Source organism: Arachis duranensis, chromosome 6 (assembly GCF_000817695.3).
Source record: "Arachis duranensis cultivar V14167 chromosome 6, aradu.V14167.gnm2.J7QH, whole genome shotgun sequence".
Lineage (NCBI taxonomy): Eukaryota > Viridiplantae > Streptophyta > Magnoliopsida > Fabales > Fabaceae > Arachis > Arachis duranensis.
The window spans coordinates 1407010-1422528 of NC_029777.3; the positions used below are offsets into that span (position 1 = coordinate 1407010).

The window sequence follows — 15519 nt, forward strand, 5'->3', positions numbered from 1 at the left end:
CTTTAATGTATGCTTTTAATGTCATGATTTGACAGTTTCGCGAGTTAATGATTTTATTAGCTTTAATGACTTAGGCTTGGTTTGGTAAAACTTTTAGGTGTTTATACTTTTTAAAAGTTCAAACTCCTCATTTTATGTTTTCAAAAAGACCATGTGCTTGTAGTTGCAATTTTTAAAAGATCGGGATACTTTTGAAAGCACCTAAGATAGAGCTTTTCAAAGTTGATTTGTATTTTTTAAAATTTAAAAGTCTAATATAATCTCATTTGTTAACTAATTTTCAAATTTAATGCTTGCATTTATGTCTATTATAATATTTTTAAATTTTAAAAACTATTTTATCAAACACAATTGTTATTGCTTGTGTTTATTAAAAGTTATTTTTAATTTGATTTACTAAACATAAATGTTATAACTTTTAAAAAGTTAATTTTTTAAAATTAGTTCTTATAAGTTATTTTAAAAAGTAAAAATTTTAACAAACTAAATTTTAATCGTTTGATATTAATGTAATTTTCTCATTTATTCATATTTTCAGTTTGTCATTCTTGTTCAAAACAGTCACATAGCTGGTTCTACTTGTTTTTTTTTTTCTCGTTATTCTTTGTTATGCCTCCTGCTATAAATAAAATGTAGTGAAAAAGAGAGAGCATGGAGAATAAAATTTGTGACTGAGTTGAATTCCATTGGGAAGGGAGGGAAGGAAATTTTTTTTTGTCTAGGTATGAAAAAGAGAGGGGAGAGAGAAAAGGATTATTTTGTCATTCTCAAAAAAAAAAAGTCACATTTAGAATTTTACCAATTACTCAGGGTATTTTTAATTTGAGAATGAAATATTTCATTAATTCAAACTTTTTTTTTGTCACAATAAAAACTTGATCAAAAGAGTTAAAATGATTTATGAACCCAATTAAAAAATATAAAGACCTACAAATTTAATAAAATCATAAAAATAAAAAAATAATTAAATTTATTTGTATTTAAAATGATAAAATACTAAAATATGATTAGTAAGATAAAAAGGAGACATCATTATAATCAAAACTTCTTTTTCATTTTTATTTTAAATAAGAATGTAATCTTATTATTTACATTTTATTAGAACTTGTTTAGATCATGTGGATGCTGGATTTATATTTTTTTTTAATTTATATCACACAAAGTAATAATAAAAAAATAAATTCTCTTAATTTTTTTAATTATTTAATAAAATACTTATTTTATATTTTTAAGTAAAAAAATATATGAAAATAATATTAAGCAACAAAATTATAGGAGAGAAACACTATCAAGCAGAGGCATGACCTGGAGTTCACTGGCAACAAGAGGTAAGAGATAGATAATTTTGTGTTTGTTTGGTCGTCATTATTTTATTAAAAAAAAAAGACTTTTTTTAAAAAGTTGTAAATGATATTTTTTTTAAAAATCTTCTTTTTTCTTAAAAAAAGATGTTTTTATGTAATAAATAAATAAATAAGTATTTTTATATTATTATATCCAAACATAATTGATAAATAAAAAAATATTTTTACATAAGACATTGAAACATAAAATTACTTTTACTTTTTTATAAGATCTTTTAAAAAACATAACTCAAAAAAAGATATTTTTTTAGAAGCTCACCGAAACAAGTTTTTTGCTCCCACATGACTCTGTTTAGTAATCTTATTTTATATTATATTAATTTAAGGCATCAAGATAACCAGATAAGACCTGAGCCACCAATAATTGAATTTATTAGATGATATAAAGTTCTAAACAAAACAAAAATCGATGCTTACCATTAATGATAATAATAAAGACGAAACCTTTCAATCATGTGATGAGATCGTTATTCTATTACTATATAGCCATAGCCCCACCCAACACCAATTTTACTCTTCTTATTCTTATACCTGTTCTTCTTCTTTGTAAATTGCATTGATGGCTGTTTACTCTAATTGCTTAACTCAAATCCCACTTCGCAATTATGGATCATCTCTCAAATATCCAAAGAAAGAATTGAAGGCCAGGAGCAGCTTTGTTCCTCTGAAAAAGGCACCAGCAGTGAGGATCACAAAAGTCACAGCATCCATTAAAAACAAGGTCAATATAATATCATCGTTCTTCTTTTATTTTTCTGCACTTCACTACAATACAATACAATACACGCTACTTTCTGTTTGATGTTTATTCTCTTAGGAGTGCTAGGGCCAGCAACTTTTGTGTTTTGTAATCATCAATTGGCCATCTATAGTATTTTTAATGGTGTGAGATTATATCCAATAGTGGGAGATCACTCTTCTTTTTGATGGTTAAATCCTAGCTACAAAACACAAAAGTTGCTGCCCTCGTAGATTTTTCCTTATTTCTATTTTTGTCCAAGCAGAAGAAGAAAACAATTATCATGTGGGTTCAGAAATAAAAATTAGAAAATAGAAATAGTATATTTGGATAATTGATTGATGTGTCTAACCTCTAAAGAAAACAGGTTTACGAGGATAGATCAGAGGGCATAGTTTGCTACGAAGATGAGCGGGGAGAAATAATATGTGAAGGGTATGATGAAGGACCATGCTTTCAAAGAATTCCAAAGGCAAGCTATCACCTTCCAAATCCAAGGTAGCTAGAAAATTTGATACTCTATAGTCTTTTTTGTTGATTGTTATTGTTTTATGACTTTAAGACTGCATTTGTCCAGAGATGCTGAAATCAGGAATCTTGTTATCCAACAAGGATGGCTTCAGATTGCTAAAGAGGAAGAAAAAGTGAACAATGATACAGTTGAGAGTCTCAAAAGAGACTTGAACTGCAATGGCTTTAACTCCTTTCGCTAGTCACCTCAATCTTACCATCTTGTATGTATTCGATCGATGGCAATTCTTTTCTCAATTTAATTGCCTCTCCTTTTCAGTCATTGATGTAAACTACTATCTCTACCCTACTAGTATTGTAAATTATATCTCATGGAACAGCAGAGCATGACTTGCAATAAATTTGTTTGTCTTTGCGTCTTAAAAGCACAGCACTCATACATATTTTATGCATTTGCATTATTTACAAAGGCTATCTTTCTATCCAAATGCATATTTTTATATATAAAAATGCTATTTGTGCTATTTTTGTATACTAAAATCAGTCACCAATATATTTATGTATAAATATATTTGTAGTTTAATTTATTTTCAGTGTATATTTATATTCCAGCATAGTTGTAGTAGCTAATTTCAATGTAGACGAAGCATAACTCTTTTATATATGGCCAACAAAGCCTATGCTACAAAAGAAAGGAAAAGAATAAAATGAAAAGCTAACTTACTAGATACTCACAGCACCCACAGTAATGAAAATTAGCGATTAACATTTTTAAAGAGAAAGCATAATGATCAAGAAGAGAAACAGAATCACCCATTTAATACTATAAAATGAAAATATATATTTTATGGGATGTAGGAAGGATGAATGAACAAGGAAAAGCAACACAAATTGTGAATGTGCCCAGGCCAACATGTGTTATGATCACCAATCTTGCATTCACTGCTGCACTCTTTTTTTAATTTATTGTGACATTAAGATCAGGCATGGAGAATGCAAGTGATATACTTCCATTCTCGATCTTTTTAAATCATTGTTTACCAATTTGAAAAGTTAAATCCAATATCAACTAAACGAAAATCAATAAGTTGTTCAACCTAATGTAGTATAGGTGATTTGCAGTATGCATTGTTAATCTGCAAATATGAGTAAATTATAGATTTCTTATTTTGAATTTAAAATAACTTGTAATTATGCTGTCTTTGAAAAAAATCGATGGCTTTAACAATTCTCAAATTCAATATAATTAACCTTTTGGAGATTAACTTATTCGAATATATTCATTGAATTTATAAATTGTATATTATATAAATTTTTTATTTAAATTTAAAAAAATAATAAGTAAAAACTCAGATGCAGTCAATTTCAAGTAGAATTAATAGTTGAAAATTGATAAATAATTTAACTAATTTATCTAACCACTTTTAATTATCAAATTTACTTAAGTTGACACTTTTTTATTTTTAATATTGGATTAATAATGGTGTTTTTTTTAAATTATGATCTACTATAGTATTTTTCTAAAATATGGGATGATTTAATGTACGGAATACAAATCGAAATTTTTAAGAGTTACGAAAATTGGATCATCTAATTTTTAGGTAAACAACTCGGATCGTCCGATTTCTGTACTCCAAATTTTTAAAATTTTTTAAACACAAATTGAAGGATCCAATTTATGTATCTCCCATAATTTTTAAAAACAACCAAAATTATCAGATTAAAGTATAGCATTCATTCTACCTCCATATTTAAATTTTTTAGCTTTTAAGTTGACAGCATTGAGAGAACTCATTGCACTAAACGCGTCGTTGATAAATCCTAATTTAGCAGTAATTCCCACTATCTTGGCTTGAATCCCCAAAACCCTAATTTTACAAGACTCAGGATCACTTTCAATTATTTTTCCGAAGAAGACGTTCTATAATTTGCATCTGTATACATACAGTGTTAACCACCACTCGTATGGTTGTGCGTTGTTTTTGTGCTGTGCATAGTTTCTCTTGTAATTCGAATTGGAACGAGAATATCGGCGATTAAGAGAGAAGAGAAAAGAGGCATAAATGTGGTGGAGATCCGCATCATTCATACTAGACAGGCAGCAGAATGACGCGGCTCTGAGGCCGGACACATCGTCCACCGTTACTCCTCCTCCACCCACTGAATCCTCCTCCGCAATGGGATTGCCCACCGACCACAACCCTAACATCTCCGCCTACTACCAGACAAGGGCCGCCCACCACGCCGTCGTTACCAGCGACTGGCTCGCCCAGGCCCAGGCTGCCGCCGCCGTTGCCCACGACCCCCCTCAATCCACCTCCACCGCTGATCCCGACAAGCCCTTCAGCGTTATCGACGTCTTCAACAACTGGCGTAGACAGCCCGATTTGGCTGAGGCCGTCGCCGCCATTCGCGCCCTGGCCGCCGTCATCAGGTCCAGCCAGGCCTCCACCATGATGCAGCTCGAAATCGAGCTCAAGAAGGCCTCCGACTCTCTCAAAGTAATTTCAATTCACTCTCTTTCTTTCAAAAATGGTTGGATTTCTTGAATGAATGTCTCCTTATTAAGCTGGCTTTACTTTACAGGCTTGGGATACGACTTCAATCTCCTTGACTGCTGGCTGTGATTTGTTTATGCGGTATGTGACGAGGACCTCTGCTTTGGAGTATGAAGATTTTAATTCAGCCAAGTCTCGCCTAATCGAGCGCGCTGAGAAGTTTGGCGAAATCTCCTACAAGGTTTTAGTTTATTCATTAATCTTAATGCAACTTATCAAGATCGATCAGCTGTACCCTCTTTAGTTTCAATTACTCACTCACCAACTTGTTTGTTTTGCAGTCCAGGAAAATTATTGCCATGTTGAGTCAAGAGTTTATATTTGATGGCTGTACCATTTTAGTCCATGGGTTTTCCAGGGTTGTCTTTGAAGTTCTAAAACTGGCAGCACAAAATAAAAAGCTATTTAGAGTCTTCTGCACAGGTATTTTACCCTCTTACTCTCTTTCTTTTTGTTTATATATTGATATATAGATTTACTTCCAACTCACAAGCCAGGGCATTCATAATTGAGCTCTTAAATTTGAAATCTTTACCCGGAGCCAGTAGAAAAAGGTCTTTGTGTTCAAATGTATTGCGGTTGCCTGATTGTTTGGTTTTTGATAGTCACTCCACTGTCATTCATTGAACACATAAACATTGCACTTAGTAGGATAAAGGTTGGTTTTTGAATGTTGATTTTTTGCAAAATTTCGGTTTCAATTTTTTCCACCATATCCCTTGATTAATGCCTGTGAACCCTGCATCTCTAGTTTGGTCATTATAGAAATTTGTGATCTGAACTTCAAACCTTTTGTGCTTGGGACCACAGAGGGAAGACCGGATCGAACAGGATTACGGTTGTCAAATGAGCTGGCAAAGCTTGACGTTCCTGTGAAACTTGTAATAGACTCTGCTGTTGCGTATACTATGGACGAGGTGGACATGGTTTTTGTGGGTGCAGATGGTGTTGTTGAAAGTGGCGGCATAATTAACATGATGGGGACATATCAAATCGCATTGGTTGCAAATAGTATGAATAAGCCAGTTTATGTTGCTGCTGAAAGCTATAAGGTGTTTTGCATGATAACAAAATTGTTTCAGATGTTGAATTAGGAGCGGTATTGTCTTTCGGTGTTTACAAGTTTTTCTTTGTGTTGCTTTGCAGTTTGCTCGTCTCTACCCTCTAGACCAGAAAGACTTGGCTCCTGCCTTGCGCCCTATTGATTTTGGTGTACCAATTCCATCCAAGGTTGAAGTTGAAAGGTCTGCCAGGGATTACACCCCTCCTCAATATCTGACTCTGCTTTTCACAGATTTAGGTGTTCTTACTCCATCAGTTGTTAGTGATGAGCTGATCCAGTTATACTTATAGTCATCCATATATATGTAATTATTTTATAACTATTCTTTGAATCTGTTAGCCTCAATTCAAGATAATGTATTGTCTGATGGATTTTTGTTTTTCACACGAGTACGTGTGTGTCTTTTAACTAATTAGGGATAGTTTTTTTCTTATAATCAGGCAAACTTATCTGTTAACCTGGCATCATTGCTTATTCCCCTTCTAATTGTTAACTTTGGCAATTGTTACAAAATTTCATGAATTGGCCTGGTAGCAAGTAGCAGCACTGCTCATGGACTGTGTATACTTAGTGTTCACGTATAAAACAAGGGACACTCTAGTGTACAGATTGAAGTGGTACAGAGAGAGAGTTTAAAATATTTTTTATTATTTTATTATTATTCAAAATGTGAGTCCTATCTTTATCCATCTCTCTTTCATCCTGTTAAAGAAAAAATCTGTAAACTTACATCTTTACTATATAATTTACCATGAAACAAACATGTTAATGGCTATGAGCAGGTGCTGATAGTGATTAGGTACAAATTACAAACACTGACAAAAGAGGGCTTCGGGGTCGGCTTATCACATGTCAATGTAAGTTTGGTTAGCTTCTTCCCCTCTTGTTCTTTGATTCCAAATATCTTTACTAATATTCGATAAGACTAATTTGATTTATATTTCTTATTGTTTTATCCCTACTCTATGTTGGGTACTCTAGGTAATTATTATTTTACCTCCACCTATGTATTAGTATTATACACTGGCTGCTAATCATGCTTAATTGATCAAATGAGCTAGCACTTATTTTTAAGAGTTAATTACCAAAACAATACATGAAAGATTAGTACTTGAAAGATGTTGACAAAATAGTCCGTAAAAGATTATTAATTTTGATAGAAGTGACTAACTGTCAACTACAATTATAATAATTATAAAAAATGAAAAATGTTAGAGTCATCAGAATTTATTGTTTTTGGTCATCAGGTGGCTATTAATGTTTAAAAGTATGAAATAAAATATGTTGTTAGATTATTAAATTAAGAAAATTAGATTAAAAGAATTAAGTTAATGACTAATTAATGAACAAAAACAATAAATTGTGATGATTTTTTTAGCATTTTTCATAAAAAAATCCAACAATTATTTATAAAAAAAGCCTCCATAAGTTTTATAATTTAAAAAGCTTCAACAATTAAAGCTATTCTTTTAAGAAATATCTTCTTCCTCTGCTTGACACAATCACAACAGATCCAAAGTAAAAAAGATTAGAGAAAGAGAAGGGAAAACAGAGAAAGAAAAGAAGAGCTATACATTAAAAAAGATCAGAGAAAGAAAAGAAGAAGTTAGTCGCATTTGTCAAAATTAATAATTTTTTAGAGGTTGTTTTGTCACAAAAGCTAATAATTTTTTAGAGGTTATTTTGTCAATAACATCGTTAATGTATCATTTTGTGAGTACTTGAATTTTTAGATACTATTGATAATTAACTCTTATTAATAAACAATATTTTCAATTGGAAAATTGCAAGTAAATAATTAGCAACAATGTTTTATTAAAGTAATTTATAATTTAATAAAATTTGAATTTCGATCAATAGTTAAAAAAATTGAAATGGACCAATTCGACCAAAAATTTGGTAAATCAGTCTATATGTTAACGTTTAAAATGTACTAAGAATGATTTTATGATTCGATTTAAGAATGTTCGAAATCGATGTTATGTTTCACTTCCTGAAAGTGAAATAATGAAGATAGCTGCCATGGGATTAGGATTTTACATGCGTCGAAAATTGCTCAATGTACATATAACTGATCTAGCTGATTTTGTTAAAAGGGTTCATCAATTAGAAATTCTTCAGAAAGAAAAAGAAGTGTAGAATTTGGATTTGTCCTAGATAGGAATGACTAGTTCTTACGGAGATATTGGTGTTTGTAATATTGAGAAAACATAGTGAAATTCTATCATTGTTGTGATAGAGATTGGATGTAGATCACATTGCACCTAGTGACTGAATCAGGATATATTTGGTGTTAATTCTTCTTCTCTACTCCTTTCTCTGTTTTTATTTATCAAGAGACAAAAATAAAAATATCTCTTAATTCGGCACGAGACAAAACAAAAGTATCTCTTAATTCAACACGAGACAAAAAGAAGAAATATCTCTTAAAGTTTCCTTAAAAGTCAGAAAGTAATATTCAGCAAAAAGAGGCTAAAATTTAACCTCCCCTCTTTTCTTAGCTACTGATTACCATCAGTATGTATTCTTTTAAAACCTGGCTATAGAGGTTTTGATGTATTTTTAGTGGCTATATATATATATATTTCGAGTTAATATTCCTTTTAATTATACTTATATTTATGTATTAAAAATCCATCCGAGAGTCGTACCACCGTAATATCAATTGACTTATGACTCGAATATTAAGGTGTTACATTACGGCGGTTGCCACATTCCTCTACCCATCCCACAAGTAACACTCTCCAGTCATGATGTGGCACTTCACGAAGAGTGACGCAATGCTCTGCCGGTAGAATGTTTTTTGCTACCGTCGGGGGGAGGGGGCGGAGTTGTGCATACCCAAACTGACGTATCACTCGGTTTGCAAGGTGCCATTTGACACATCTGAACAATAATAATGGATTAACGATGTCACGCACTTCAAAGTGTCCATGTAACTCGTTGGGTATGATCAATTCTTTGTACGGCTGCCACACAAATTGTCACATATTATTAAAAAATTAGAATCTTAATAGTAATGTTTGGATCTGGGAATCACACTAATCCTAAATATTTCTTGTCTCCACCATTAAACCAGAGCAACTAACAAGGGGTAAAATCCTCTTATCACCCCAATCCTAAAAACATGGTAGAATCTTCTTATCACCCCAATCCTAAAAACATGGTAGAATCCCATTGAGCGTAAGCAGTTTTTTACCACCGGTTTTCACGATTGCGGCAGATCCAGTTTACGAACCATCAAATTCCTATTAGGCTGGTTCCTTAAAAATATATTTATTCACTAAATATTAATTTAAATAAATAAAAATTATTTCAAATAAATATTTATAATACTAATTTACATCAATATAAATATTGTTATTTCTAATCGTAAATAAAAAATAGTTATTTATTTAAATATTATAAGTAAATATTTATATCTATTTTTTAGAATAAATATAAATAATTTTTATTTTTGAAAATAAATAAAATATTTAATAATATTTATTTATTAAAATATTTAATAAATATTTGCATATTTATTTTCAAAAAATAAAAATATTTATTTATTTATCAAGATTTAAATTCTTTATTAAATGTATAGAAAAATAATCCCATTATAACAAAAAAATTCAAAAAAATTTATATATTCACATTTAAAATAAAATATGAATACATTAGACAAATTAAAATATTATTCGAAAATATTAATAAAATACAAAAAATAATACTAAGATAATGATAACAATACTATATTTCTATATAATACTAACAATAACAAAAATTACAAAAATTTAAGTACATAAAAAATAAATTTTATCAACTTACATAAATTAAATTATCTAAATAATTAAAAATATATTTTTTGGATGCTGTATAATTACGTACCATTTTTTGAAATAAATATAAACTAATAAATTTTTTTATATTTTTTTTAACACACTAAACTCTTTTCTTCTTCTTCCTCACTTAATTTCTTCTCTCTTCAATATAGAAAGCTCACTACACATAATGCATGAAGGAAAGAAAAGTGAGCTATTTGATGAAATCTCACACCAATCTTACACCATTAAAATTATCATTGATAACTATTTGATAGCTACAAATCACAAAAGTTGCGCCCCTAGCACTCTTTATGCATGAAATGGGTATTGAGAGGCTCAACTTATAGAGTTTCAGCTGCGTTTGCTGGGGTGGAGGAGCTATCTCCTGCGTGCAGACAGCCTCCAACACGCCCACCTGTGTTGCTGCAGCTCTTAGGGAAGGTGTTAAAACCTCTGCAACGTCTGCTTGATTTGCAGGCAACATGTCCAATGCGTGTTGCCAGGAAGCTTCTACGCCTGCTAGCTCACCACATCACCCCGCCCACCGCGTGTTGTCAGGGAACTGTCACGTTGCTAATGGAGCCTGTCACCATGTCTCTCTTCGTGTTAAAAACCTAACACCCACAACGCGGCAAAACACATCTCTCTCCAATATTGAACAAACATACCAATGTGTATTCTATACGAGAAATAATTTCTGTATTTTTGTTTTCATCCATTAATTATTTTTTATTTCAGCATTATAAATTTAATGTTATCATTTAATTTAAAATTAAAAAAGAAATAAAATAGAACTAACTTTAATTTCATTCATATTATTAAAATAAAATAAAATTGACATAGACTAAGAATATTCATTTATTCTTATATCACCCAAATTTTAGTTTTATTTTATTTTATTTTGTTATATTTTATTTATTGTTCAATATATTAGATAGTAAAATCTTAATTAAAAGAAAAATAAAATTTATGGCAAACATAATAGAATAGAAAAAATGAGTGCATCTAAGAATTTGTTTCTCAAAGGCAAATCCCCACCCCAACCATGTCGTGGTGAAAACTGAAAACCTGCAACAGGAACAAGAAGAAGACGACTCCCGTCCCGGTACAGTGTTGCATTATTATTAGTTTATGAAGAAGCAGCCAAGAAAACTTTTCCAATCGTAAATTGGAAAGTAATGGAAAAAAGGGCCCATCTTAAAATAACTCTTTCTAGTTTCTACACTACACACTAGGCACGAGTACAGATTCATTATTCATTGATTTAACACTCTCACCATTACTTCCCACTCAATCCCCACCGCTGCCCCAATGGCTCCTTGTCACAGCCTCCTCTCTTTCATCCTCACAGTCACAGCAACACTTGCTGCCGCTTCCCCGGAGAAGAAGAGTACCTTCATAGTGCAAGTCCACCATGAAGCCAAGCCCTCCATCTTCCCAACCCACAAGCACTGGTACGAGTCCTCTCTCGCTTCTATTATCAACCATGCCACTGCAGCTGAAACCACCATCACCGACGCCTCCGCCGCCGTCCTTCACACTTACGACACTGTTTTTCACGGCTTCTCGGCAAAGCTCTCACCTTTAGAGGCCCAGAAGCTGGAATCCCTGTCCCACGTCGTCGCAGTGATCCCGGAGCAGGTCCGCCAACTCCACACTACCCGCTCGCCGCAGTTCTTGGGCCTCAAAACTGCCGACAGGGCCGGCCTCCTCAAGGAGACGGATTTCGGTTCAGATCTCGTCATTGGAGTCATTGACACCGGTATCTGTCCCGACAGAGAGAGCTTCAACGACCGCGACCTCGGCCCTGTTCCTCCCAACTGGAAGGGCAGCTGCGTCGCTGGAAGGGACTTCCCCGCCACCTTGTGCAACCGAAAGATTATTGGGGCTCGCTACTTCTCCGCCGGCTACGAGGCCACCAACGGCAAGATGAATGACACCCTTGAGTACCGTTCTCCCAGGGACTCCGATGGCCATGGCACCCACACCGCCTCCATCGCCGCTGGCAGGTACGTTTTCCCTGCCTCCACGCTCGGCTACGCCAAGGGAATGGCTGCCGGCATGGCCCCCAAGGCCCGCCTCGCCGTCTACAAGGTCTGCTGGAGCGGCGGTTGCTTCGACTCTGACATTCTCGCAGCTTTCGATGCCGCCGTCGCCGACGGCGTCCACGTTGTCTCCCTAAGTGTTGGAGGCGTGGTGGTGCCCTACTACCTGGACGTTATTGCCATTGGTGCTTTCGGGGCCTCCGAGGCTGGCGTGTTCGTGTCTGCTTCCGCCGGAAACAGCGGCCCCGGCAGTCTCACCGTGACAAATGTGGCCCCATGGATGACCACGGTGGGTGCAGGAACCATAGACAGAGATTTCCCGGCAAACGTGAGGCTGGGGAACGGCAAGATAATAAGAGGGGTCAGCGTGTATGGGGGACCGGGTCTCACTCCGGGGCGGCTGTACCCGCTTATGTATGCGGGGGGAGAAGCTGGCGGAGACGGTTACTCTTCTTCGCTTTGCATGGATGGCTCCTTGGATCCTAAGATGGTGAGGGGAAAGATTGTGGTGTGCGAAAGAGGCATCAACTCCAGAGCAGCCAAAGGTGAGGTGGTCAAGAAGGCAGGAGGCATTGCTATGATACTGGCCAATGGAGTCTTTGATGGTGAAGGCTTGGTGGCCGACTGCCACGTCCTCCCCGCCATCTCCGTGGGTGCTCGCGGAGGCGACGACATCAGGAAATACATCTCAGCGGCGTCACAGTCGCGGTCACCACCCACAGCCACAATAGAGTTTGAGGGTACAAGGCTTGGAGTGAGGCCAGCCCCAGTGGTGGCATCTTTCTCTGCTCGTGGGCCCAACCCCGAATCCGCTGAGATTCTGAAGCCCGATGTGATAGCTCCCGGGCTCAACATCCTGGCTGCATGGCCCGATAATGTTAGCCCTTCTGGGGTTGCCTCCGATGAGCGCAGGACTGAGTTCAACATTCTTTCAGGCACTTCAATGGCATGTCCCCATGTTTCTGGTTTGGCTGCACTGCTGAAGGCGGCCCACCCTGATTGGAGCCCCGCCGCCATCAGGTCCGCCCTCATGACCACTGCTTACACGGTCGACAACACAGGAGGTTCAATGCTGGATGAGTCCACTGGGAACGCCTCCTCTGTTTTCGACTATGGTGCTGGCCATGTTCATCCCGAGAAGGCCATGAACCCTGGCTTGGTTTACGACATCTCCGCCTATGATTATGTGGACTTCTTGTGCAACTCCAATTACACTGCCAAGAATATCAGGACCGTCACTAGAAAGGGTGCCGACTGCGGCGGTGCCAAGATTGCCGGTCATGCTGGCAATTTGAATTACCCATCCCTGTCTGCTGTGTTCCAGCAACACGGGAAGACACAGATGTCAACGCACTTCATTAGGAGCGTGACCAATGTAGGGGACCCAACTTCAGTTTACAAGGTGACCATTGCAGCCCCGGAGGGAATAACAGTCACAGTGGAGCCGGAGACACTTTCTTTCAGGAGGTTGGGTCAGAAATTGAACTTCCTAGTGAGAGTGGAAGCCCGGGCAGTTAAGCTTTCGCCCGGGAGTACGAGTGTGAAGAGTGGTTCCCTTGTTTGGTTTGATGGCAAGCACACTGTCACAAGTCCCTTGGTTGTCACAATGCAGCAACCTCTCTAGTCTTCAATACTCGCCAGTCTTGTTTTTCTTTATTCCAGGTTTCGGTGTACAAATTTTACTTCTTAGGTCTACTACATGTATCATAGATATTATAGAATGCCTTCCCTTTATCAAGGATTTTTGTTTTAAGAACTTTAATTTCTTGTAAAATTAAGAATGATGCTTGTTGAAAGACAAGGATGATGGAACTATCCATATCCATGTCCCATGTGACCACCAGTTGGGTTTTCTTTTAGCTCATTGCTAATTACTAGTTACTAAATCATATTCTATGAAAGATTTGGTGAGCGCATATGCACAGAAATGGTAGTGTTTTATTGTATCTTTGCAGCGCACAAGATTGTGAACCAAAAATTTCTTGAGAGTGGACAGGCTGATAATGACAAACAAGACAAGAATTCCCGTGGTTATGTGAGGGGTTAGGTGACCCTCATTGCGCCTTTCTGCTGACAAATGTATTTCTCTTAGATCTCATTAATATTGTTAGGGTATTGAGAACATGGATACCACCCATCTTGGTATCACTACGTAAGTGCCTATACACGGTATGTGTAGGGAGTCAGACTCACACATTAAAAATTAAAATAAAACTAGGAATTGAAAATGAAATTAATTGAAAGTGAAAGAGCTGGCAAGATGTGAGAGAGAGAGATAGAGACAGGTGGGAGATGATTTTTCAGAAATGGTAGGAGACACGAACTTGTCATCATTTGGGCGCGAGAAATTTTTTTAGTTTATATAATAATAGAAAAATACATATTTTTGCAAGATTTTACAAGCCAGATTGATTATCAAACCGATATGATATAATAAGGGATACTTTATTATATATATTAAAGTTGTATAGAAAGAGTATAAATTTTTTTATAATTATTTATAATTATTTTATTATTATATTGTTAGATAATTAAATCAAGAATATTTAAGAATAGTACGACGAATATTCTAAAAATCAGATTGATCAAATAAAAAATCGTTAAAGATAGTTGTTCCATCTATATGACAAATTGTTGGAAAATAGAGATGACGAACCAAACTAAAAATTGGTCAGTTGAACCAAGTTGGAAAAAGAATAGAAATTAGAGAAAGAAAACAAAAGAAACTCTAATTTCTTCCTCTTCTTTACGATTTAGTAGTTCAGTGTCAAACAATTCAAACTTAAAAAAGAAGACTCAAGAAAATCCAGTTGTTGTCCCCTACTCCAGAGTTGTCGTCCCGTACCACTCTAGCTACGCTCGTCGTGTTCTTCTCCACCAACTGTAGTCCCAGCCGCAATCTCCATCTGAAAGGAGATAAACACCACTGTAGAAAATATGATAACATAGTGAAAAATAGGCTCTTGTTGTTCGAAAAAAAGAAAACATGGTAGAAAATGAGGAAGGGAGGAATAGAAGGGAGGGATAGAAGGGAGAGATAGAATGAAGTACAAATGATTATAGGATTAGGGTAAGTGTAACTGCTGCTGTGTTATGTTGGGTTTGAGGGCGTCGGGAATTAACGGTATTAGGATTGGGCCGATCTATGAATTAGTGCTTAAATTTTATCTAATTTATCTTTTTAATAAATTTTAATTTTTTAAAAATTATTTATTGTTATATTTTTTAAATTAAATATTATTTTTTAATTTTTTAGTAAATAGACAACATTTTTAGGTAACCATTCACCTTAGAATAATGTGTTACGGCGTGTTTGAAGAATAGGCATGAGGAAATTTTTGTTTTTTGGTCTTACACTCAAACACACACACATTCAAACATTCTTCTCTCCGCATGGGTTTCATATAACCATTTTTAGTCATAGTTAGGATTTGAACCTGATATACTCTCTAGCAAGGCATACACAGATGTCG

At 35.2% G+C, this 15519-nt stretch overlaps 3 protein-coding genes across 3 annotated transcripts; all 3 read left to right on the forward strand.

The window, feature by feature from the left end:
* Nucleotides 1–1784: 1784 nt before the first annotated feature.
* LOC107491765 (uncharacterized) lies at nucleotides 1785–2999 on the forward strand. The gene is made up of 3 exons (XM_016112686.3): nucleotides 1785–2085; nucleotides 2471–2601; nucleotides 2681–2999. Exons 1-3 carry the CDS (start codon nucleotides 1924–1926, stop codon nucleotides 2814–2816), a joined length of 429 nt encoding a protein of 142 aa, XP_015968172.1. The 5' UTR covers nucleotides 1785–1923; the 3' UTR covers nucleotides 2817–2999.
* A 1352-nt stretch (nucleotides 3000–4351) lies between these two features.
* LOC107491764 (uncharacterized) lies at nucleotides 4352–6581 on the forward strand. The gene is made up of 5 exons (XM_016112685.3): nucleotides 4352–5075; nucleotides 5161–5313; nucleotides 5414–5555; nucleotides 5943–6184; nucleotides 6279–6581. The coding sequence occupies exons 1-5, from the start codon at nucleotides 4638–4640 to the stop codon at nucleotides 6483–6485; spliced, it is 1182 nt and encodes a 393-aa protein (XP_015968171.1). The 5' UTR covers nucleotides 4352–4637; the 3' UTR covers nucleotides 6486–6581.
* Nucleotides 6582–11047: 4466 nt separating this feature from the next.
* Nucleotides 11048–13974, forward strand: LOC107491766 (subtilisin-like protease SBT1.5). The gene has a single exon (XM_016112687.3). It carries the CDS (start codon nucleotides 11313–11315, stop codon nucleotides 13668–13670), a length of 2358 nt encoding a protein of 785 aa, XP_015968173.1. The 5' UTR covers nucleotides 11048–11312; the 3' UTR covers nucleotides 13671–13974.
* Nucleotides 13975–15519: the final 1545 nt, after the last annotated feature.